The sequence below is a fragment of the Crotalus tigris genome, unplaced genomic scaffold, assembly GCF_016545835.1.
Source record: "Crotalus tigris isolate CLP2741 ecotype Arizona unplaced genomic scaffold, ASM1654583v1 scf7180000018891.247784533:1973344, whole genome shotgun sequence".
NCBI lineage: Eukaryota > Metazoa > Chordata > Lepidosauria > Squamata > Viperidae > Crotalus > Crotalus tigris.
In genome coordinates, this window is record NW_024097260.1 from 492,666 (window position 1) to 516,387 (window position 23,722).

Here is a 23,722-nt window from a genome sequence, read left to right on the forward strand (position 1 = left end):
GTTTCAAGTATTAGGTCAGGAGCTGAGCTCGAGAAGATACAGATGCTGAACCTCAACAAGAGTTGACCAAGCCAACACTCTTCCTTCACCTTCTTTCTCTGCTGGGCTGAAGGCCAAAGTTGACGCAGAAGATGATACCCCCTGAGTGTTGGTAGACTTTGCCAACTCAAAGCCCCTCTTTCTTGGCCATCAGCTCTCATCCCAAGTGGAATGGGGGGGGGGGTTCCAATTCCTGGTTGTTTTTTAAGGCTTTAAACCTATTAGCTTTCTTCTGTTGTGATTTTCTATACCTTCTTTCTAAAGGTCATAAAATATTAAACAACCCCCCCCCCCAAAGGAGACAAGTTCCCAGAATCCCCTGGCCCGGGCCCGTTCCATAGCCACCACATCCATCTGTCCATTGGTCTTCCTGTCATGGCCTTCTCTCTTCTCATTCACTGTCTGAGAGGGTCTCATACTGTGAAACCAGCAGTGGTTTGGGCTCTTCTTCCCAACTGTGGTTCTGGCTTCCGGAGTTGCCCTGTAGAACGGTGGCAGTGGGGGGTGGTGGGCCGGTCACGACTCCTGTGGAAAGTCTCACCGTCAAGGGGTTGTACGGAAACGGCGTTGAACCTGCAGGATGACGAAAAGGAAGGTGGGAGAACAGCGGTTGAGGGTTCTGGTCCATGAACTGTGTAGAAAGTAGCTTTAGGTGTGTGCAAGACGCCCAACCCATCTCACATCTCCTCACACTCACAGACACCACCCCAAGAGCTCTCCCTTTTGAGGAGATCTTCTCACGCGAAAGAACCAGGATTATCTGTAAAGACCCACCCCACTTTGCATCTTAAGAAGACAGAACTCTTGGAATAGTTCTTCCAACAGGCATCCTTTATTAAGAGAAAATGGTTGCAGGCGTTCTAGACAGGACTTGGGGTCCAAGCTCTCCCATTCAAGGTTTTAAGGGGTTCCCCAGTAGCCCCACCCAATCACCCCTTCTTCCAGCGACAGTCTCAGGCATTACACTCCCACCCCCTTTTCCTTACTGCTGGCTGAATGGAGACTTCAGAGAGAACTACATGAAGGTAGTAGCCCCATTGTGATGGTTAGTCCTTTTGGTGATATACACATCCAGTTCCTTTGAAGTGTACCGAAGGAAGTGAGGCCCATAAAGCCCCTTTGTTCACCCCCTTCCCTTCATCGTATGGCAGAATCCATAGAAGGCAGAAATGGGTTTTTTTATAATTGATAACTAGAGATGAAATATAATTGGATTCTGACATTATCCCTCTCAGCACCACAGAATTCCATCAATGGGGGAGTTTATAACTTTTGGAAAGGGGGAGAAGAGAAGGACTTCTATGCATGAAGTTGTAAGGAGGTATGTTTAGGAGGGTCCGCATGTCAAGATTCCAACTGAAGAACCCAGCCAAGCAAACCCCTTCGAGACATTCCAATCTCTTGATGCAAAACTTTATTGAGTACATCACTTCGGTGCTAATGAAAGCAAAACCAGCTCTGGAAAGTCCCCTCCCAAGCCCATACAGTAAAAGCAGAGAATTCTTCCTCCTCCCTCCTCATTAGGTTGCCCAATCAAGTAGAAAAATATTGTTATGAGAAAGCATCTCTAGATCCCGCCAGACATCTGTTGTAATGTCCTTGAGTCTCTTCAAAGTCTGCAATCCAAACCTCTCCCCTTCCCCCCCCCCCAAGTTTTGTTGGCAAGCTGAGAAGCAATATTTGTCCCACCAGCAAAACCGTGCTTCGAAGCTTGTCAAAAGTCTCTGGTTGGAATGTTCTCAGAGGGAGATATCCCAGATGAAGCTCTAGAGAAGTAGCCAGGGCACCCAAGACTGGACAAACCAGGTCAGATTCTCAGATACCACTTGATGGTCATCATTCACTGTCTCACCATGGATTGATCGACCTCTGATAAAATGGCACCATGCATAAATGGGGTAAGAAATGAAATTCCAATGCTATCACCTGGAGAAAATGTCATCTAGCTCATGGAAACGGGTTGATTGGTTGATTGGTTTGCAGTCCACTCTTCCTTGAGGAGCAAAAAGGTGTGTACAAACCCCCTCCTCTTTTTCTAAGTAACAAATCTGGAATCTAAGCTGGCCTGACAAAGAGTGGCATGCCTAAAGCCACCTTGAGAACTTCCGCAAGGAGGAAGAAGGAAAATCCAGGTGTCCTTGGGCTCAACATCTTCATACCTACATCATCCTATCTTCTCAAGGTCATCTACTGCCCTGCTTTCACATGTCGACATTGAATGAGATTGACATCTCATGTCTTCCAAAGCTTTCCTACAACATCCCCGTGTAGGATTTAGTTGGGCCAAAACAGAAGACCCACAGTCACTTGAGGACTTCTGTAGCTACAGACATTGAACCCAAGTCTCCTCATTCCAGGTCCAATCCTTCAACCACTCCAACCTTGATGGCTTTCTTAATATTTGGGCCACGGTCTACTCTGGCTGGTTGCTACCGTGTTTCCCCGAAAATAAGAACCGGTCTTTTTTTTTTGCGTCCAAAAGGGGCATTAGGCCAGGGGTAGGCAACCTTGGCTCTTTGATGACTCGTGGACTTCAACTCCCAGAATTTCTGAGCTGGCATGGCTCAGCTTGGAAACCTTTCCCTTTCCCCTCAGCATGGCTGGCTCAGGAATTCTGGGAGCTGAAGTCCACGAGTGATCAAAGAGCCAAGGTTGCCTATCCCTGCACTAGATCTTATTTTGGGGGGATGTCTTACCTGCTTATAGGAGGCAGAGGCCATGTGGTGTGTCGCGCCAATGCCGTCGCTTCTGGCATGACACATGACACATCGCGAAGGTGCCACCACTCATGGCAGGAGGCTATGTGGCGCATTGCGGCGACGTCACTGCTCGCAGGACATCCTGTGGCGCGTGGCACCGGTGCTGCCGCTCGCACCGGTGCCACGCGCCATTTGGCGTCCTGCCACAAACAGCCACCAGCAACTAGAAGAAATGGACGGGGATGTTGTTGCCGCCGCTGCGAGGCAAGGCGGGTGTCGGGGTGTCAGAGGCCTGGCTACAAGGGCCCTGAGGTAAGCGGATGCAGAGCGCGTGGGCAGCTCCGCTCCCTAGCTTGATTTTTACGCATGCATCTCGCCCCACCTCGTACCACCAGACATGGGGACAGAGTGGGTGAGGTCTTACTAGGGCTTATTTTGGGGGATAGGGCTTATTAGACACACACGTAAAAAATCAAGCTTAGGGTTTATTTTCGGGGAGACGCGGTACGACGGATAATGCATTTCCCAGCCAAACTGAACATGCCACAACCCGCTTCTCTGCGCCTCCTGACACTCCTGGGAACTGCAAACCTGGGACAGAAGGACGTGGCAGTACCTGTGGATGATGGCCTGTCCTCCCAAACACGGTTGGTTAGAGGTGTCCTCCTGTTACAGTCCCCCTCGGAGTGAACGGACGAAACGGATGGAGGCCGCTCAATGGAGGAGGACAGGCCGGGAGCTGGAGATCTGGCCTTCCGACTGTTGGCTCGGGCGGCAGACTTTGCTTTCCCTCCTCCTGTGGGAAAAAAAACACAACCTTTTTCCAATTCCCAGGAGAAAGTCACACCCCGTCGAACGGGCGGAAAGGAGCTGGGTGCCCTCCCAATGCCATCTTCCAGGGACTTGATCACAACAGGAGAACAACGAGGCTTAGCAGAGAGCAGGAAAAGAGAGGAGGGTGGGTGGGCTGAGAAACAAAGAAAGACCTCCCCCCATTTCACCCACACTACAGGCAGTCCTCGACATACAACAACAATGATGTACGGGATATGTTTCTGTGTCTGTACATCGATTGGGACAATTTCTGACCTAATTAATGACTGTCACCTACGACTTCATTTGAGGCTGTAAGGAAAGGGGTGAATGGCCCAGAGCAGGGGTAGGCAACCGTGGCTCTTTTATGACTCATGAACTTCAACTCCCAGAATTCCTGAATCAGAATGGTGGAAACTTTGGCCCCCTTCAGGACTTGTGGACTTCAACTCCCAGAATTCCTGAGCCAGCAGGGTTCATCTTGGAAACCACACCCTTTCCCCTCAGCATGGCTGACTCAGGAATTCTGGGAGTTGAAGTCCATGAGTCATAAAAGAGCCGAGGTTGCCTACCCCTGGCCCAGAGAGATTCCTCTTTTGTCTTCAAGAATGCACCCTCATGAAGGACCCCAATGGTCATCGCCCAAGACCGAGCTAGCCTAAGGAGGCCACCACAATATTCTGTCCCAATAAAGGAAAATATTTGTAGCTCAGGGTGGAAATGTGGAGTCCTTGGTGCCCTCTGAGCTTGGTTGTTTTCTTGTAGACATTTCATTACCAAAGTAGGTAAAATCATCAATGCGAACACTAATCAGCTAGTACTAGCACTGATGATGTTACCTAGCTGGGTAATGAAATGTCTGCAAAAAAACCAACAAGCTCAGAGAACCCCATAGTCCGTCCCTCCTTCCCTCCTTCCTTCCTTCCTTCCTTCCTTCCTTCCTTCCCTCCTCTCCATAAATTCCACTTCCTTTTAGCACTGATGATGTTACCTAGCTGGGTAATGAAACGTCTGCAAGAAAACCAGCAAGCTCAGAGAGCACCTGGGACCCCATAGTCCTTCCTTCCTTCCTTCCTTCCTTCCTTCCTTCCTTCCTTCCTTCCTTCCTTCCTTCCTTCCTCCCTCCCTCCCTCCCTCCCTCCCTCCCTAAATTCCACTTCCTTCTAGCACTGATGATGTTACCTAGTTGGGTAATGAAACATCTGCAAGAAAACAAACAAGCCCAAAGAGCACCAAGGACCCCATAGTCCTTCCTTGCTTTCCTTTCCTCCTTCCTTGCTTTCCTCCCTCCCTCCCTAAATTCAATCCCTTCTAACACTGATGATGTTACCTAGTTGAGTAATGAAACGTCTGCAAGAAAACAAGCAAGTTCAAAGAGCACCCAGGACCTCATAGTCCTTCCTTCCTTCCTTCCTTCCTTCCTTCCTTCCTTCCTTCCTTCCTTCCTTCAATTCAATCCCTTCTAGCACTGACGATGTTACTTAGTTTGGATAACGGAGCGTCTGCAAGAAAACAACCAACCTCCGGGAGCACCCAGGACCTCTCAAAATGTTTTATCCACCCTCGTCCTAACAGCAATTTCCCCTCAATCTAAACCATCCACGCTTTCACCTTGCACGATTGGTAGTTCTCCACTTACAACCGTAAAGGGTCGTAATTTCCTTGCAAGTCATGACGGTCGTAAACCAAGGCACCCATGTGACCGGACCAGATTTTTTGATATATATATATATATATATATATATATATTTGCAGCTATTGTGAAGTGAATGAGGTGTATACGTAGTCCTTGGCTTAGGAAATCGAGCCCCAAATTTCCATTGCTAAGTGAGTCAGTTGCTAAGTGAATTTTGCCTCATTTTACGACCTTTCTTGTCATCGTCATTAAGTGAATCACTGCAGTTCCGTTAGTAACACGGTTATTCAATGAAATCTGGCTTCCTCGCTGATTTCGTGAGAAAGTCACAAAAGGGAATCGCATGATCCTGGGATAATGCAACAGTCATAAGTACATGCCAGTTGCCAAATTCTGATCACATGACCATGGGGATGCTGCAACTGTCGTTAAATGTGAAAAAACTGTCAGAAGTCACCTTTTTCAGCTCCTCTGTAACTTTGAACTGTCACTAACCAAATGGTCAAGGACAGCCAAGGACTACACGTACCTATACCCTTTGTGAGCAAGGGGTGGCATTATTGTCCCGTCCCAGACTGCCTGGGGTGAACCCCAGAGTATTTCCCACACACCCCAATATTTCTAACCACCAAGTCATCTGGACAGCGGGAAAACGGAGCGATGAACAAAAAACGAAGAGGGAAAGGAGAGACAGCCCAACGGTCAATGGTATTATCGCAATGGTTCTCAACCTGTGGGTCAGGACCCCATTTGGGGTCAAACGACCATTTCACGGGGGTCGCCAAACAACGCAGTCCGCCATTTTTCCCCCCTTTTCCTTAGCTGTGCTACTCCCTTTTATTCTATTGGCTTTTGAAAGCCAATAGAATAGACTCTCTTGAATAGAGTCTAATTCTATTGGCTTTCAAAAGCCAATAGGAATTGTCCAGGCTGTCTCTGCCCTGCTGAGCCCGCCAAAAGTCCCATTCTGCAAACGGTGCTACACCAGTTGAGTAGTCCTCGACTTACGACCGGTTGGGGGTCGCGGCATTAAAAAGGTTGAGAACCACTGTTTTATCGGAAGCCGGGCTAAGCGCTGATACACACACAGAGAGACATAAAAACAAACCCCGAGGTGCATCCATCGGCGCCATTAAAACATGGACACACAAGGAGACAGGGAGAAAGGAGGAAAAGACAGAGAGGGAGGATTAATCGCGTCAACGCAACCGGGCCGACCTGGCGTGGAAGAAGGAAGATCGTCAATCTGTCCATCAGCAGAGGTTACGGGCAAAACAGCGGGCAAGCTTGTGCTGGCATTCAGAGGGTTAAAAGCATTGGTACCGAGCGAAGCGGGCTCGTCCCACCGATGGTCATATTTACCCATGAGAGCTTTTCTGATAATGGCCTCCAGCCCCATGTTGGAACTAGGGTTTTCCTGGACCGCCTGGCTCCTACAACTGATTAACCCTGGGGGTACGGGAGGGAGGGAGGGGGTTTGGGAGGGGGGCAGAGAAAAGGGGGTGCCGAGGAAGAAATGGGGGAGGTGGGAGGGAAGAAAACAAAGGAAGGGAGAAGGGAAGGGAAGGGAGAAATAAAACTGTCAGCACATCCTTGCGAAACGACACAACGCCGCCCGCTGTGTTTAGTTCTCTCCCCGCCAAACCCTGCCATGCAGACCACGCGTGGCCTGGTCCCAAGTTCTGGAGATGTTCCCAAGGAAGGAAGGCAGGCGGAGGCATGGGTTGTCTGTTTCTGGAGCGCCACGTTGGGCGCACACATCGACTCTAAAGACAGAGGTGGGGAGGAAGCTGGCTCGTATTCAGCCCTGGCATGGTTTCATCTTGGCTTTGTGAGGGGGCTTTGAGCTTAAGTGGGTTCAGATGTTACCCATGTTTGTTGTGTTCCTCTCTCGTGGTGCCTCTCTGGTGACTGCAACTGATGCTGACCGGAGGGCAAAAGAGAGAGGAGGGTTGACCTGGATCTACCCCATCTATGGGTCATCCTCCTTCTCCTCATCTTCTAAGGTGTTTCTGATGTCCTTGTTCCAGACAGAACTGGTAGCATTTCAACGAAGCACACCATCCCTTGAAAGAATGATAGCCATCACTGCAATCTTTCTTCACTGTCTTCTACAGAACAAGTGACAAGCGTTGGGAATATATATATATATATGGTATCCTAGCTGCCAGAGGTCATGAGGGCTTGGTGGGACTCCTCAATGTTCCTTGAAATACGTGGACAATACCATTGGCAAAGTCCTTCACCTTTTGGTGGATCCCTTGATCGGTTGAATGTCTTCACTGCAAATATGAATTCAGTGTAAACAGGAAGACAGAAAGGAAATGTAAAAGAAAAAATTTTGTTTGGGAGGGCTCCTTTTGTGAGACCAAGATGTCTCCACCTGTCTTCTCCATGTTTTTTAGTAACTGCCCAAACTGATGTTCTTAAACTCTAGCCCATCCTATACTTGACCATGGACAACCTTGAGGTCAACGGAAGAATGGCTACCACCACTTCCTTTATTGGAAGCCTTCAAAATGGAGGGACTGGTCTTCTCCCAACGTCAACGTGACATGGGACCAACAGCCCTCATAAAATCTGAGGACACGTTCCTGGGCACCCATGGGAGTGGTCCCGTCCACCAGCTATGCCAATTTTCTCAAATTCTTCCACAGTTTTCCCTCCAGCCTTTTCCCCAATTTTGGGGTGGAGGCAAAAGAGGACGTCAGCTAAGCAAGTGGTACGGTTTGACTCGGGATCAGTGGTGTCATGCTGGTGGTGGTGTCGCAATTGTGAGTCATTAGAAGCCATGCAGTTAAGGTGTGGCAATGCAAAAAGACCAGAGAAAGCACTAAAGGGGCAGCTATTTGCCCAACGTTCCCAGGGAAAGAGGGAAATAATTAAAATGTAATTAAATGAGGCCAAGAGACAGAGGTTGAGGAACATGGGGTGATTTTTTTATATTGAAAAAAAATTAACAATCCAACTTATCATTGGGCTTCTTCCTCCTCTCCAAATGTTTTTAAGGTTTTTCAATCTTCTGTTGGGGGACAGCTGAACCAGCTTTATCAGCTTGCAAAAGTCACCCCCAACCTCACGTGCCGAGTGGCCCCAAAAGAGGGCACCATTCCAGGTAGGGAAAAATCAAACACAGGGTGCAGAAAGAGTTCTAGTACTTACCTGTTCCTGTCATTGCTGGCATGTAAAAAATCTCTGTTCCGGGTTGTCCAACATCTGGAAGGAAGATCAAAGAGAAACACCTTAGAGGAGGCAACATCCGAAGAAGTCCTACTACAATTTCAGAACGTCGTTTTTTGGGGAAAAAAATCTTGGGGCTACCAAGATTCGGTGCTGAGAAAACTCAGATGAACTGTCTTGATAGATAGATAGATAGATAGATAGATAGATAGATAGATAGATAGATAGATAGATAGATAGATAGATAGATAGATAGACAGACAGATAGACAGACAGACAGACAGACAGAGATAGATAGATAGACAGACAGACAGACAGACAGACACAGATAGATAGACTGATAGATGGAGAAAAGAACTACAGGGAAGTCCTCAAGTTACGACCGGTCATAAAGTGACCATTCAAAGTCATGACAGATCTCCAGAAAGATACCTATAACCTGATTCAGAGGTTCTGATGGCCAGAGGCTCGCTTGCAATCGTGCAAGGTGAAAGCGTGGGTGGACAGCAACCAGCCTGCATTTATGAACGCATGCAGCACCCTGTGGGCCTGTGATCACGTTTTACGATGATTTGGCCCAAAACCTTTATGTACTTCCAATTTTGGGGGAAACTGGCCCATGGTGAACAATTCGTTGACTGAATAGGTAGCCAACAATTAATTCTTCAGCATATCTGAAGCATTTTTTTTCAAACATGCCAGAGAACTGCATACATATATACATACATACATATGGTGTAGATCAGTGTTTCCCAAACTTGACAATTTTAAGGCATGAGGACTTCAACTCCCAGAATTCCACAGCCATAAAATTGTCAAGTTTGGGAAACACTGCTGTAGATAGATAGATAGATAGATAAAGAGGGAGGGAGGGAGGGAGGGAGGGAGGGAGGGAGGGAGGGAGAGAGAGAGAGAGATATGGAGGAAGGAAGGAAGGAAAGAAAGAAGGAAAGAAAGAAAGCAAGCTAGATAGAAGACAGACATATATATATATATATATATATATATATATATATATATATAGAGAGAGAGAGAGAGAGAGAGAGAGAGATGAAAGAAGAAAGGAAGAAGGGAGAGAGAGAGAGAGAGAGAGAGAGAAAGAGAAAGAAAGAAAGAAAGAAAGAAAGAAAGAAAGAAAGAAAGAAAGAGCTGGATAGTAGACAGATGATGAGATAGATAGATAGATAGATAGATAGATAGATAGATAGATAGATAGATAGATAGATAGATAGATAGACAGACAGACAGACAGACAGACAGACAGACAGACAGACAGACAGAAGAGCCGAGTGAAATTCTCACTGTATTCTGCCTCGTTCCGGTTGCTGGTGCTGAGTTTTTTGATGATCTCCTGCTTCTTGGATTTCACCATGGCGGAATTGCTCTCTGTTAGTTTGCTGAAGAACGCTGGCGGTTGGACGCTGTTTCCAGGGGATCGGGTGCAGCCTCTGCCAGATTGAAAAGATCCCCGAGTCTTTCTCGGCTGACACCCCAAGCCACGTCACCCCTCGCTACGCTGTCCGCCCGCCTTCTTACCTCAGCTCCAGCTGCTCGCCCTCGCGATACAGAACAGGGTAGGCGCTGTTTCGGACACGCTCAGCTTCTGCGTTTCCCTCCGGCGGAGAGATCGGCTCAATGCAGTTGTCCGAAGATGGAATTTTAATTTGCTCAGGCGATCTGCGGAGGTTACGAGTGAGAAGGTGAGACTCGGGCAACAAGAAGCTCGTGAAACTAAAGGCAGGTGGGTTGAGCAGCTCACTGGAGGTTGAAAGTTGTGTTTCTTCCATTGGGTGAGACGGGAAAGAGAGGAGCCTTCTGATGGATGAAGATCTGGAGGTTTGAAGGGCCCAAAACGAGAATTGCAACGAACAGGGTTTGTTTTTCCTTGAAGACATGTCGCTCCTCATCCAAGAACAGAAGAAGCTCCTTGCGTGAGAAGCGAAACGTCTTCAAGGAAAAACAAGGAAGTCCAGTTGCTTTTTGAAAAAGCATCTTGGGGACAACCCTGACCTGGAGGACTGAGAAACTCCACAGACATGTAGGCCAGGTATGGACAGGTATCTCCGTCAGAGTTTGTACCACTAGTGATTATTTTCACAAACATGCGTAAGGGGTTTTCACACTCTCTGTTCTTTGAATGTGACCTCCGGGATGCTAAGTCTCCCACAAACAAGATGTTGAGACCTTGGAAAAAGTTCAGAGAAGAGCAACTAAGATGATCCAAGGCCTGGAGACTAAAACATATGAAGAACGGCTGCAGGACTTGGGTTTGGCTAGTCTAAAGAAAAGAAGAAATAGGGGTGACATGATAGCAGTGTTCCAGTATCTGAGGGGCTGCCACAAAGAAGAGGGGTTCAATTTATTGTCCAAAGCACCTGAGGGCAGGACAAGAAACAATGGGTGGAAACTGATCAAAGAGAGAAGCAATCTGGAATTAAGGAGAAACTTCCTAATAGTGAGGGCAATTAACCAGTGGAACAGCTTTGCCTCCAGAAATCGTGGGTGCTCCATCACTGGAGGTTTTTAAGAAGAGATTGGAAAGTCACTTGTCTGAGATGGTGTAGGTCAGGAGTAGGCAATCTTGGCTCTTTTATGACTGGTGGACTTCAACTCCCAGAATTCCTGAGCCAGCCATGCTGAGAGGAAAGGGAGAGGTTTCCAAGCTGAGCCATGCTGGCTCAGGAATTCTGGGAGTTGAAGTCCACGAGTCATAAAAGAGCCAAGGTTGCCTACCCCTGGTATAGGGTCTCCTGCTTGAGCAGGGGGCTGGACTAGAAGACCTCCAAGATCCCTTCTAGTTCAATTCTAATTCTATTTATTTCTATTCTATTCTATTCTATTCTATTCTATTCTATTCTATTCTATTCTATTCTATTCTATTCTATTCCATTCCATTCTATTCCTTATTCTATTCTCTATTCTATCCTATCCTATTTCTATTCTATTCCTTATTCTATTCCATTCTATTCTATTCCTTATTCTATTCTATTCTATTCTATTCCATTCTATTCTATTCTATTCTATTCTACAATCTGTCTATTCTATTCTATTCTATCTAAATTCCTATTCCATTCCATTCCATTCCATTCCATTCCATTCCATTCTATTCTATTCCATTCTATTCTATTCCATGCTATTCCTTATTCTATTCTATCCTATCCTATCCTATTTCTATTCTATTCCTTATTCTATTCCTTACTCTATTCCTTATTCTATTCTATTCTATTCTATTCTATTCCTATTTCTATTTCTATTCCTTATTCTATTCTCTATTCTATTCTATTCTATTCTATTCTATTCTGTTCTGTTCTGTTCTGTTCTCTTCTGTTCTATTATACAATCATCCTATCCTATCCTATCCTATCCTATCCTATCCTATCCTATCCTATCCTATCCTATCCTATCCTATCCTATCCTATCCTATTCTATTCTCTCCACCAACCTGGATTTGGGCACCCTTTCTGTTCCTACAGCCCATCTTCCACCTTCATGGACCTCTTTCATGACGGGAAGGAGAGAGGATGGCCTCACCTTTGGTCTGCTTCACTTTCAGGGGAGATTCTAGAAGATGAAACATGTTCCATTGGTTGGTGCTGGAGGTAAGATTCAGGAGGGGCTCGGCGGAGATCCAGCACAGGAGCAGCAGCCCCCGAGTAGGAGTAGACAGGAGGCTGGATATGGGGATTGAGTTGCTGGGGATGATGGCGCGTGTAGTCTTGAGTGATGACTTCCTGTAAGAAGAGAAGGCATATCTTTCTGTTTTTTCTTGCGGGTCATTTCTCAAAAGAGTTCACCATCGCTAACGCCAACACCACCAGTTCGACTGGAGCAACACAAGAATTACTGGCCACGCTACCACCTGCCACGCGCGTCCAAGCCTGGCACCCCACAAGCAATTCTGAAGAGAAGGATGAGGAGGGGGACATGATAGCAGTCTTCCAATATCTCAAGGGCGCCTGGATCCTGGTCCCTTCCCTGAAGACATTGCTGTTGTTAATTGCGAAGTCGTGTCTGACCCATCGCGACCCCATGGACAACGTTCCTCCAGGCCTTCCTGTCCTCTACCATCTTCTGGAGTCCATTTAAGCTGAATGTTTTTAGAAGTCGTTCATAAAGCTTTTGATTAATGCTTAAGAGAACCAGGAAACAGTTCTTCAATTATTACATAAAGGCACCCAAAAAAATTGGTGACTTTAGGCAAATCATTATCACTTTCTTAGCCCATTGCAAAAGCAGTGATGTAATTGATCTGTCTTGCAATATTGGTTTTGATTGAGATATCATGCAAACAGGAATAAATTTATGAATTAGGGAAACATATCTTAGAGTAACATATAAACAGTTTTGACATAGAATAAAAATTAAAAATTCTACCCAAAATCAAGCTTAATTTAGTAACTTTAGAGACATACATAAATGCAATTTTCCTGGCAAAATATATGGATATGGATTTTTGTTTCAATTTCTCGATTTAGAATGTGTTGAATGACTTACTGGAGTCATTAAGATTACTAATGTGAAAACGTATTTGCTGATTTGGTGGTGATTGATGATTCTTTGATGAAGAGAAATAGGGTAGGATTTGTGAGATTTTCACATACATTAGGTCATTTGTTGTTGTTAATTGCGAAGTCGTGTCCGACCCATCGCGACCCCATGGACAATGTTCCTTCAGGTCTTCCTGTCCTCTACCATCTTCTGGAGTCCATTTAAGTTCACACCTACTGCTTCAGTGACTCCATCCAGCCATCTCATTCCCTGTCGTCCCCTTCTTCTCTTGCCCTTCATCTTTCCCAGCATTAGGCCCTTCTCCAGTGAGTCCTTCCTTCTCATTCGGTGGCCAAAGTACTTGAGTTTCAACTTCAGGATCTGGCCTTCTAAAGAGCAGTCGGGGTTGATCTCTTCTAGGACTGACCGGTTTGAAGGCCTTGCAGTCCAAGGGACTCGCAGGAGTCTTCTCCAGACATAGCCAAGTGGTTGTCTGAAGAGGGTCCAAATGGTCCCCCCACCCCCAACAGTGTGGTTGTCCCAAAGGTGCTTTTTCAAGAGGCAGCTGGACTTAATGGGCTTTTCCTTGAAGACGTTTCACTTCTCCTCCAGGAAGATTCTTCAGTTCTAACCGAAAGGTGGGGAAATGCAGGATTCTTCAATTAGAACTGAAGAAGCCTCTTGGGTGAGAAGCAGAACGTCTTCAAGGGAAAAAAACCAAGTTCAGTGGCCTCTTGAAAAAAGCAACCAGGACCGGGATGACTGAGAATCTCCACAGATCCCCCAGTGTGGGATTTACGGTCCTGACAAACAACAGCTCTGCAGGTTTGCAGACTTGCCTCCGAGCCCCAGTTGAACATGGCGCTTGTCTTCCATGCATCACATCGCAACAATATAAAAAAGATGCTGAGACTCTAGAAAGAGTGCAGAGAAGAACAACAAAGACGATCAGGGGACCGGAGGCTAAAACAGATAAGGAACGGTTGCTGGAATTGGGTATGTCTAGTTTAACGAAAAGAAGGACAAGGGGGGACAGGATAGCAGGGTTCCAGTATCTCAGGGGCTGCCCCAAAGAAGAGGGAGTCAAGCTATTCTCCAAAGTGCCTGAAGACAGGTGTAAGGACCCACCTCAGCTAACCACCCAAGAAAGCAGAACTCTTGAAACAGGCATCATCTCCAAAGGAAACTTTTATTAGGGGTCAGGAACAGTAGGGAAGGCAAAGCAAGATCCGGGGAAAATCCCGCTTGAAGGGTATAATTAAATCAGCAATATTCCTCCTCCCATCAAAATCATAATGTCCATTTGAAATCCAGCCAATCCACAGGGTGACACACAGTTGGCGTGCATCTCAAGGCCTTCTCCAGTTTTGTTTCTCTGTAAGAATCTCCTTGATAAAGGGAGACACATGCCTATCTCGAAAGGATGGAGGGAGGAGGGGAAATATAGAAAGCAAAAGGTATCCCAAAGCACATGCAACTCCACCTGCCCCCCCCACAGAATGACGTGATGTAACCCCCCCATCACAAGCCTCTCACTGATGACTCACCCCTGACCCATCACGAGACCCTCACTCAACAAGCCCTTATAAACAGAACACCGACACAGACATCCCCTAAACTCCGCTGAAGACGTTACCCAGCCTGGTAATGAAACGTTCGGAAACTAACCCAGACGCTCGGAGAACAAAGCTCCACCCTCAGAGACCACCATCCTTTTGAGGCACCCGACAGATTGTCCCTGTCTTGCAACCATCCATTTACCAACTGAAGCCACAACACCACTGGAAAAGATGACTTACAACTGGGTTTTGCAATTCACGACCCTCGGAGCATCCCCACTTACGTTGATGTGCTGGGCCAAGGTGACGACCCGCTGATGTCCTTTGGCATTTGGGGGTCCCTGTAACGGCTGACCTGGGGACTGGCGACCCTCACTGATCTGGTGGAGCTGTTGCATGTGTGAGATCTCCGCTCCACAAGGTTTGAGGGAACCTAGATGAGAAGAGCGGAACGAAGGTGGAATGAAACACGCCATAGCCAAGCGGGGAAGGGTCCCTGTTATGGATGGAGGAGACCCTGACCTTTCTCCTTATCTTGAGTCAGCTTCATCCCTTTCTCGTGGAGGGCAGAGGGGGAGTTCACGGGGCTTATGGTTTCAATGCCGTCAGGACTGTAGTTCCCACGGAAAACTGAGGAACACAAAAGAGATTCTTAAAACGTTGGTGGCAGCCTTTCCTTCTCAGCACTGTGATGACAGCTGGTAGGGCAGGGGTAGGGAACCTTGGCTCTTTTATGAACTGTGGACTTCAACTCCCAAATTCCTGAGTCAACATGGCTGGTTCATGAATTCTGGGTGTTGAAGTCCACCAGTCATAAAAGAGCCAAGGTTCTCTAGCCCTAGGCTAGGGAAAGGATGAAAGATACCCTCAAAGGCCACTTTTGACACCTGGAATTCTGTGATCTCATTGCTTGGATCCCTACGTTAGAGAAGATGACTTGAGAACATTCAAGAGGTCCTTCACATCCAACCATGGGACCTGGATGGGGGGGGACACTGTTGAGAAGCACACAGTGGGCTTCCATTGTGGTCTTTTGGAATACACTGAGGTGTCAAATGGTGCAGTCGCCGATCTTTAAGTTGTCCAAAATAAAGCTACAACAATATAATTAGACAAGCAACTCATTGGCCGAGCCATGTTGATGGCTCCTGTGTGTCGCTGAGTTTGGAGATTCCTCCAAGGGTTACTTCCATTCAAGCTACAACAAAACCCATGGTTCTAGTTCTAGAACAACCTTCCCCAGCCTGGTTTGCCATTTTGGGAGCTCTAGTCTCAACCAATCCAGGAAACCAGAGATTGGGGAACGAACCGAGGGACAATTTAGCAAGCCGATTCTCTCTCCCCAACATCATCTGGGTCAACACCAGATACACTCCCCATGATGCAATCTGTCTACAGGTAGTCCTCGGCTTACCATCCTTTGCTTAGCGACCGTTCAAAGTTACAACGCCACTGAGAAAATTGACTTATGATGGCTGTTCACACGACCGCTGCAGCATCTCCAGGGTCACGTGATCACGATTCAGCGCTTGGCATCCGGCATGTATTCATGACAGCTGCAGCATCCCGGGGTCACGTGATCACCCATGGCCACCTTCCCAACTGGCTTCCGACAAAGCAGAGCCAGTGGGGAAATCCAGATTCACTTAACGTCCGTGTGGCTCATTTAACAACCGTCGCAAAGGTGATCATAACATCGAGCACTACTCACTACACAACTGCCTTGCTTAGCAGTGGAAATTCTGCTCCCAATTGCGGTCGTTAAGTCGAGGACTACCTGTATCTCGGTCGACTTTAGCAAATTTACACAATTCATGGACAAAGCAGAACATCAATTACCCTGGAAGCAAGCACAGTGCTGAAATTCGTGACCTCACTCATTCCAGTACTTCATACATTTTGCAGGGGTCCACGGAGGCAGGTAGACGGGTGTCCAAAGAGTGAAAACAACAGTCGCAACCATGTCTCAGAAGCCCCCTCTTGGCATGTCTGGCCAATTGGGAGGGGGGGCTTTGATGATGCGCTGTCATCCTCCCAAAATTTCGACCCCCGTTTCTTTGGAGAGACCCCCGTTTCCAAATCTGCCCTGCCCTGCCACACACAACAACATGCTCAGGAGGAAAAATAAAAAATGAAAAAGGTAGGCTGAAAAATGGAAAAAAAAAAACAGAAAAAAAAAGAGGAAGAAGCATGAGCACAGGAGGGGTGCAAAATGGGGGGGGGGCTTTATGCAGACAACGCTGGGAACGCAAACGGGCCGTCACCACAAATGTGAACATCAAAACGCTTTTTTAAAAAAAATAGATGATTGCGGAAAGGGAAGGGTCTTTGATAAGGTCTCCGGGTGCAGGCTGGAAGACCCCCCCGACGCCGAGAGCTGCCCCAACACCCGCTCCAATATCTTACCATCGCCATTGGCGCTGTTATTTAATGAACTTCTGTCGGGCATCCCCTTATCGCAAGAAATTTGGCGCGTGATAATGACATCAATGAAGCTGGCGGCTGTCATGGTGGTCTTACCGAGTACTCGCAGCTCCTGCTCCTGCACTGAAAAGGGTTTACTCTTTTCTCTACTCGGCGGATCGGGGGCCGAAACGGCGTGCAGTGACGGGTCCAAGGGGGTATGATGCGAAGGCTGGATTTTCCCCTGTCCTCTGCTAAACGGGTGGATCGCCCCTGGCCCAGCAGAGGACAAAGTCTTGGGCTCCGTAGCTTTTACGGGTGAAGGTGTCTGTTCTAGGCCTGGCCCCGCGGACAACTTGGAGGTGAAGAGGTGATTGGCCTCGGGCTGAGACCGCTCGCTTTTGACGTCCTGGGTCCTGGAGGACGAGACCTCCTTCTGCGCGTGGGCCGATTCCACCACCGAGGCGTAGCTGTCCACGCCGCTTAGGGAGCTGCGCAACGCCGATGCCGGACAGAAGCTGGAGGAGCAGGCTGGGGACGTGGTGGCAGTGGATGAAGAGGAAGAAGAAGAGGATCTGCGAAGCAGAAAGACCACGTTAAGAGATCTCCTGGAGGAGGAGAAGGGAATACCCCCCATCTTTTGCAAAAGGGTGTCAAGCAGAATGTAGTTATGGGGTTATTCAAGTCCTGGATTTGTGCAAGGACACACTGAGAAGTTGTGGGTGCTCCAACACTGGAGATGGTTACGAAGAGAGTAGACATCCATTGTCTGGAATGGTGTAGGGTTTCCTGCTTGGGGTTGGACTAGATTGTCTCCAAACTTGCAAGTATAAGATGGAAACTGACCTACAGAGAGGCTGTACTATGGAGAATCTGGGGCCAGGCAGTTTTTCTTGGCTGGATTATAATTTGGGGTCTGCGACTGAAAAGCATCTAGGGGAGAAGGAGCAAAAACGGGCTTAATTTCCAACAGATTCCCCTCCCTATACTAACATCCAGAATTTGCATGTTAAGCACCCTAGGATTTTGCCTATAAGCCGTATTCCATCCAAGGGTCTGAATCTTTGCAGGAAAAGAAAGCTATAAAAGAACCATCGGTCAATTGCAAACCGCAGCTTGACCCAGAACAGCTGATAACCTACAACAGTGGTGGCGAACCTATGGCACGGGTGCCAGAGGCAGCATTCAGAGCCCTCTCTGTGGGCACACGTGCCGTCGCCCCAGTCCTAGGCCTTCAGCTGGGTTTTATAAAACCTTTTCACTTTAGGCCACCGTGTGCAAAAAAAAAAAAAAAAAAGGTTCAATCAGTCAATTTCAACTTCTCGCGGGAAAAAAAAGATCTTGCAAAGTTGGAATTGATTGATTGAACTTTTTAGTCCCACCCAGTCTGCCATTATCACCACAGACATGCCCACTCAATTTGCCATGCCCACCCAACTGGCAACACTCAGCCAATGGGCCATGCCCACCCGGCACTCGACGATGCAAAAGTGGGTTTTGGGTTGCAGTTTGGGCACTCGGTCTCTAAAAGGTTCGCCATCACTGACCTACAACGATCACCTTGAACCTCATCAAACAACATCTGCCTATCCCAGGTCCTTGGACTGACTAGGTCAGGGAGTTGAAGTCCACAAGTCATAAAAGAGCAAAGGTTGCCTACCCCTGGACTAGGTGGATAAAATTGCCAAATCCAATCTGAACATGTGGCTGAGTGTAGATGACCAGGCTGAGCCTGAGGGGTCAAACGTGTCATCAGGCTTGAGTCCCTGCACCCATGACAGATCTAAGCCCCGCTCACCTTGAATTCCGCTGACTCTTCTCTACCACCAATTTGCTTTGACCCTTAGTAGCTCAGATTCTTGTAGACAGCCTAAGCTTGCAATCATTACACAGAGAGTCCTCAACCTCCAACAGTTCATTTAGTGACTGTTCAGAGTTACAACAGCACTGACAAGTGACTAACGACCGTTTTTCACACTGACAACCGTTGCAGCATCCCCATGATCACATGATCAAAATTCAGACACAAGGCAACTGACTCATATTTATCATGGCTGCTGTGTCCTGGGGTGACATGATCCCCTTTTGTGACCGTATGATAAGCAAAGTCAACGGGGAAGCCAGATTCACTTAACAACTGGGCCACTAACTTAACAACTGTGGCCAAAAAGGTCGTAAAATGGGGCAAAGTTCACTTAACAAATATCTCACTTAGCAAGAGAAATTTTGGAGTCAACTGTGGTCGTTATGTTGAGGGCTACCTGTATACGAGGGCTACCTGTATACATTTGAACTGCCTGGATTTTCCAATTTCTCGCGCTTGATCCTGACGGTGTGACAAACCAAGAAATGACGACAACCGACAAGCAACCAACCCAGAATCTGCGCTGTGCATGGTCCATTTTGTACCGTGGATGTATGTCGAGAATAACGCACTTCCGCCTTTCTGGAATTTGACCTACCGCAAGATGGAGGAAGTGAGGCCTTCCGAGGAGATGATCTTCATGTTGGTGTTGTGCAACACACTGGGCCGCTGCTGAATGTTCTCCTGTGCGCGAGGGGAAACCGGGGAGTGTTTATGAGAGTGTGCGGATGTACAGCCACTGCTGTGCTCGGTGCCTGTCGTAAAAGATGGAACGGAGGCAAAATGAGACGGTGCCGAGGCCCCTCTCCTCCCTGTCCGAGGTGGTGGACCTCTGCTCATGAACAAACCTGGCCTCCAGATGGGCGCGTGCTCCACCGTGGCTGTGCTGGTCACAACCGATTTCTTGCGTTCCTTTTCACGGTCCCGTTCTTGCTCCCGTTCGGAAACCGAGGGTCCCGTCTTGGGTAAATGTGCAGGGGTACCTGTGAAGCACAGGCTGTTTTTTTTCCCCCACTGTGGATAAGGCGCTCTAGAGCTGCTTTGCTATTTCATCCACCATCGATGTCCAGCAAAAAAAAAGCATTCAGCTTGAAAAATCTGTTAAAGCCCAGAATTGTAAGGTCCTTGATGCCCTCCCAGCTTAAAGAACACTAATAATGTAACTCAGTTGGGTCATGAAACGTCTGCAAGAAAACCATACAGTTCAGGGAACACCAAGGACCCCACAGTCCTTTCCTCCTCCTCCTCCTCCTCCTCCTCCTCCTCCTCCTCCTCCTCCTCCTCCTCCTCCTCCTCCTCCTCCTCTTCAGAAACCCCATTCCCTTCTAGCACTGATAATATAACTCAGTTGGGTCATGATACGTCTGCAAGAAAACCATACAGTTCAGGGAACACCAAGGACCCCACAGTCCTTTCCTCCTCTCCTCCTCCTCCTCCTCCTCCTCAGAAACCCCATTCCCTTCTAGCACTGATAATATAACTCAGTTGGGTCATGAAACGTCTGCAAGAAAACCATACAGTTCAGGGAACACCAAGGACCCCACAGTCCTTTCCTCCTCCTCCTCCTCCTCTTCTGAAACCCCATTCCCTTCTAGCACTGATAATATAACTCAGTTGGGTCATGAAATGTCTGCAAGAGATAAGGAGGGAGACCCAGGCGACACAGTATTGAATAACTGGAGGTTGTATAAATGTTTATAGAAGTATATACCGAGAAGGTTAGATAAATAGAAGTATTAATCTTATTGTATATAATACAGATAGAGAAATTTGGAGAGAGGAGTTGCTCGGACATTACCCCTGAATTGTATCTGAAGAGGGATGAAGAAAGGAGAGGAGAGAGAAAAGAGTAAAGGAGGGGAGAAGGAAGTAGGAAGGTTGGAGGAGAAGAGGAAAAGTGGGGGAAAAGGGGGAGGAGAGTGGTGAAGGAAAGAGAAGAGGAGAGGAAGAAGAGGGAAGTAGGGAAGAGAAGAAAGGGAGAAAGAAGGTAGAGAAGAAGGAGTGTGGATACGGTGAAAGGGGAAATGGGCGAGCAACACCAAAAGTCATATGTATGTATTTATTGCATTTTATTAAAAGTACCTTATATATGAATGTTAAAAGACTGTATGTTAACGTCTGATAAATATTACGGTATATGTATGGGGGAGAGTTTGGAAAAATAAAAAGTTATTTAAAAAAAAAAAAGAAACGTCTCCAAGAAAACTATAAAGTCCTTTTCCTTATCCTCTTCCTTCCTCTCCACAAACCTCACTCCCCTTCATGTACTGATGATGTTCCTTGATTGGGTCTACAAGAACACCACCAAGCTCAGAGAGCACTAAGGACTCCACAACATTCAACCCCGAGTTACAAATATTGTCTTCAATTAAAACCCAGAATGCAGAACATTGGTAGGGAACTCAAAAACCTGAAGTCTTCAGATCTGAATGAAATTCTGGTAGTCCACTTCATCCTCCTTCCTCTGCTTTGCCTTGTTCTTTTTTTAGTAGCCTATTTCATCTTTGCATTCTTTATTCTTTCCCTTCCCTAAACTTTATGTTCAAAATATTGCCACACACGTGGTCCTAACACGCTCGTCCAGGATTAAAGGGTTCTTGAACATGGGCAGTCAGACGCAATCATCCTTAACTCTGGGTTAACCTAAAACCGTGGCTTGTGGGTTTTTTTAATTTATTTATTTGGGTGATACCAAGCAGCCACAAGACGGTTCTGAACCTCTCAGGATGATAAAACTGGTTCCAGCAACCCCCAAATCCAGTTGATTTGGACCTGCTGGTCCCTCATCTACTTTTCTTCTCCAACAAACCATCCCCTACTTCCTTCAGCCGATCTAGAACAGGGCTTTTCAACCAGTGGTACGGGTACCACCTGTGGTCCATTGGCACCTGGCAGGTGGTACGCGACCATCCTAGAAAAGGGGTAGTGAGGGAGGGGAAGGAGCTGAACTGGTGGCAGCACCGCACAAGCCTGAGTGAGAGATGGCTGGAGCTGCAGGGCTGTCAGGGCTCAGTGGAAGCGCCAGGATCAGTGTCAGGCTCCAGCTGGAGCTCGGTGCTGATCCTGGCCCTTCTGCTGAGCCCAGAAGAAGCGCCGATCAGCTGGAATGTTGCAGCATCTCCAGGGTCTTGTGATTTACATTCAGATGCTTGGCAACCGATTCATATTTATGACGGTCAGCGTGTCCCAGGGTCATGTGAAGTGACCAAAACCTGCTGCAACCACCCAGCAGACTGGGGGGGGGGAATAAAAGCCAAACACCCCCCCCACCCCACCTCCGCTGCCAATCCTCAACAGAAATGCTCACAACAATGAAAACCTCAGACAGGAGGAAGAGTGCGGCCGGGTAGGCGGGCAGGTGTCTTGCTCGGCTGTGGCTTGGGGGGCACTTTTTTCAATGCCATTGTAACTTCAAACAGTCCTTAAGTGAACTGTTGTAAGTCGAGGACTACCTGTACTTTATCACTTTTTTCCTTTTTTGGGGGGGGGTCATCAAGTTTTTGACCCCTTGCTAGGCGACTGGTGGTCCTCGGATGTTGCCATATCCCAAAAGTGGTACAGTGGGTGAAAAGGCTGAAAAGCCCTGACTTGAGCAACCCAAATTGTAGGTGTTAAATCAAGAACCCGCTGCAATTTGTGTCTGCGGTATCACCAATGCCACGGAGATTGAAAAGCCCTGGACTAGAACACAGCCTTCTTCCTTCCAGCTTGTCTTCTCTTGTTCTCGTTTACCTCCATTCTTCCTCTCTGGACCCTTTCACCTGTAAACAAGGTGGATCTCCTTGCCAGGCAGTTCCCAAAGAAGGCTATTTGGAAGCATCATCTCACATCCTTCAGGCTCTTGGTTCCCTGCTGACTCACCTGGAGACAGGGGTGAGCTACTGTGTCGGCTGCTGAAAGGCTGGGCAGCGCTGTGCATGTAGGTGATCCGGTCCATGGAGGCTGCAGAGGTGCCCGGGGTGGGGGGCACGAGCACAGGGAGGTGTGGTACTTGAGACAGGTCAATTATCCCTGCTGGGGAAAAGGAGAAGTTGGTTAGGAACAGAAGGGGGAGCACAGTGGGGCAGGGTCCTCCTTAAGGCCATGGCGCTTAAGTTTGTCAGGCTGGTCTGCTCTGAATTCTCTTGAGTTTTTGCTTCCGTTGGGTGTGTGTATGTTTCTTCTCTTTAAGAGTCAGCTGATGCCACGGGGCTCACTTCAAGAAGAATCTTGTGGCCAAAACAAACCAACAGCTGTGCTGAGAATGAACAACTGGCAAAGAAAGACAGAATGGGACCACTTGGCCTGGGCAACTTGTTGCAGAACAATACAACAAATACAGGACATTGGCAGAACAGTGGCCAATGATATTAAAATAAAGTCAACCCAGAAATACGAGAGTTACATTAATTTTGACAAAAGCGTGGTCACCAATAATGAAAGTAAATGAATGATTAATACAACATTGAGTTGTCCCAAAGCGAATCGGCTGCGGCAAATTGTCCCAGACCCAAAAAAGGTGTTGCTTTTAAAGATGGCTTAAGACTGTAGGGCGAAGAACCATCAAGCTAACATTGTCCTCTACAGCAGCGTTCCTCAAACTTCCTGGCTTTGTGGACCAGCGGGAGGGGGGAGAGAGGGGATAGCTCTATGTAAGCAGTGAGTGTGTGTGCATGCAGCTCCATTTGCGTGAGCAGCGGACACGCACGTACGCCACTTGCACAAATGGATCTGCCAGGGGCACGCTCGCTCGCCATTCATTCAAGTGGAGCTGCGTGCGGCACTTGCCCACCACTTCCATGGCCCAGTTCCGAATGGTCCACAGCACAGGGGTTGAGGACCCCCGCTCTACAGCCAGTAGAGGCTCTGCTTGATCTCTGTTCCCATAAAAGCACAACCCGGAGCAAACACAATTGATGGAAGTCATTCTTCTAAATCAGTTTAATGCCGCAACCCCCAACCGGTCGTAAGTCGAGGACTAAACCAGTTGTAAGTTGAGGACTACCCAACCGGTCGTAAGTCGAGGACTTTCCCTGCCCGCGAGCGCCGCGCATGCGTGATG

General features: G+C 47.7%; 1 protein-coding gene across 16 annotated transcripts in view; it reads right to left on the reverse strand.

The window, feature by feature from the left end:
* Positions 1-415: 415 nt before the first annotated feature.
* NCOR2 (nuclear receptor corepressor 2) overlaps positions 416-23,722 on the reverse strand; it is a 233,097-nt gene continuing 209,790 nt past the window's right edge. For 9 of the 16 annotated variants that reach the window (XM_039357314.1, XM_039357316.1, XM_039357312.1 and 6 more), the window contains 13 exons: positions 22,543-22,695; positions 19,530-19,664; positions 19,280-19,436; positions 16,821-17,392; positions 14,937-15,044; positions 14,699-14,847; positions 11,899-12,098; positions 9,904-10,044; positions 9,670-9,815; positions 8,350-8,403; positions 6,406-6,636; positions 3,355-3,534; positions 416-612 (listed from right to left, as the gene is read on the reverse strand). In XM_039357314.1, the coding sequence (XP_039213248.1) occupies positions 431-612; positions 3,355-3,534; positions 6,406-6,636; positions 8,350-8,403; positions 9,670-9,815; positions 9,904-10,044; positions 11,899-12,098; positions 14,699-14,847; positions 14,937-15,044; positions 16,821-17,392; positions 19,280-19,436; positions 19,530-19,664; positions 22,543-22,695 (2,408 nt within the window). In that variant the 3' untranslated portion in view covers positions 416-430. The remainder of the gene's footprint in view (positions 613-3,354; positions 3,535-6,405; positions 6,637-8,349; positions 8,404-9,669; positions 9,816-9,903; positions 10,045-11,898; positions 12,099-14,698; positions 14,848-14,936; positions 15,045-16,820; positions 17,393-19,279; positions 19,437-19,529; positions 19,665-22,542; positions 22,696-23,722) is intronic. The other 7 variants (XM_039357328.1, XM_039357322.1, XM_039357318.1 and 4 more) reach the window with 6 other exon arrangements.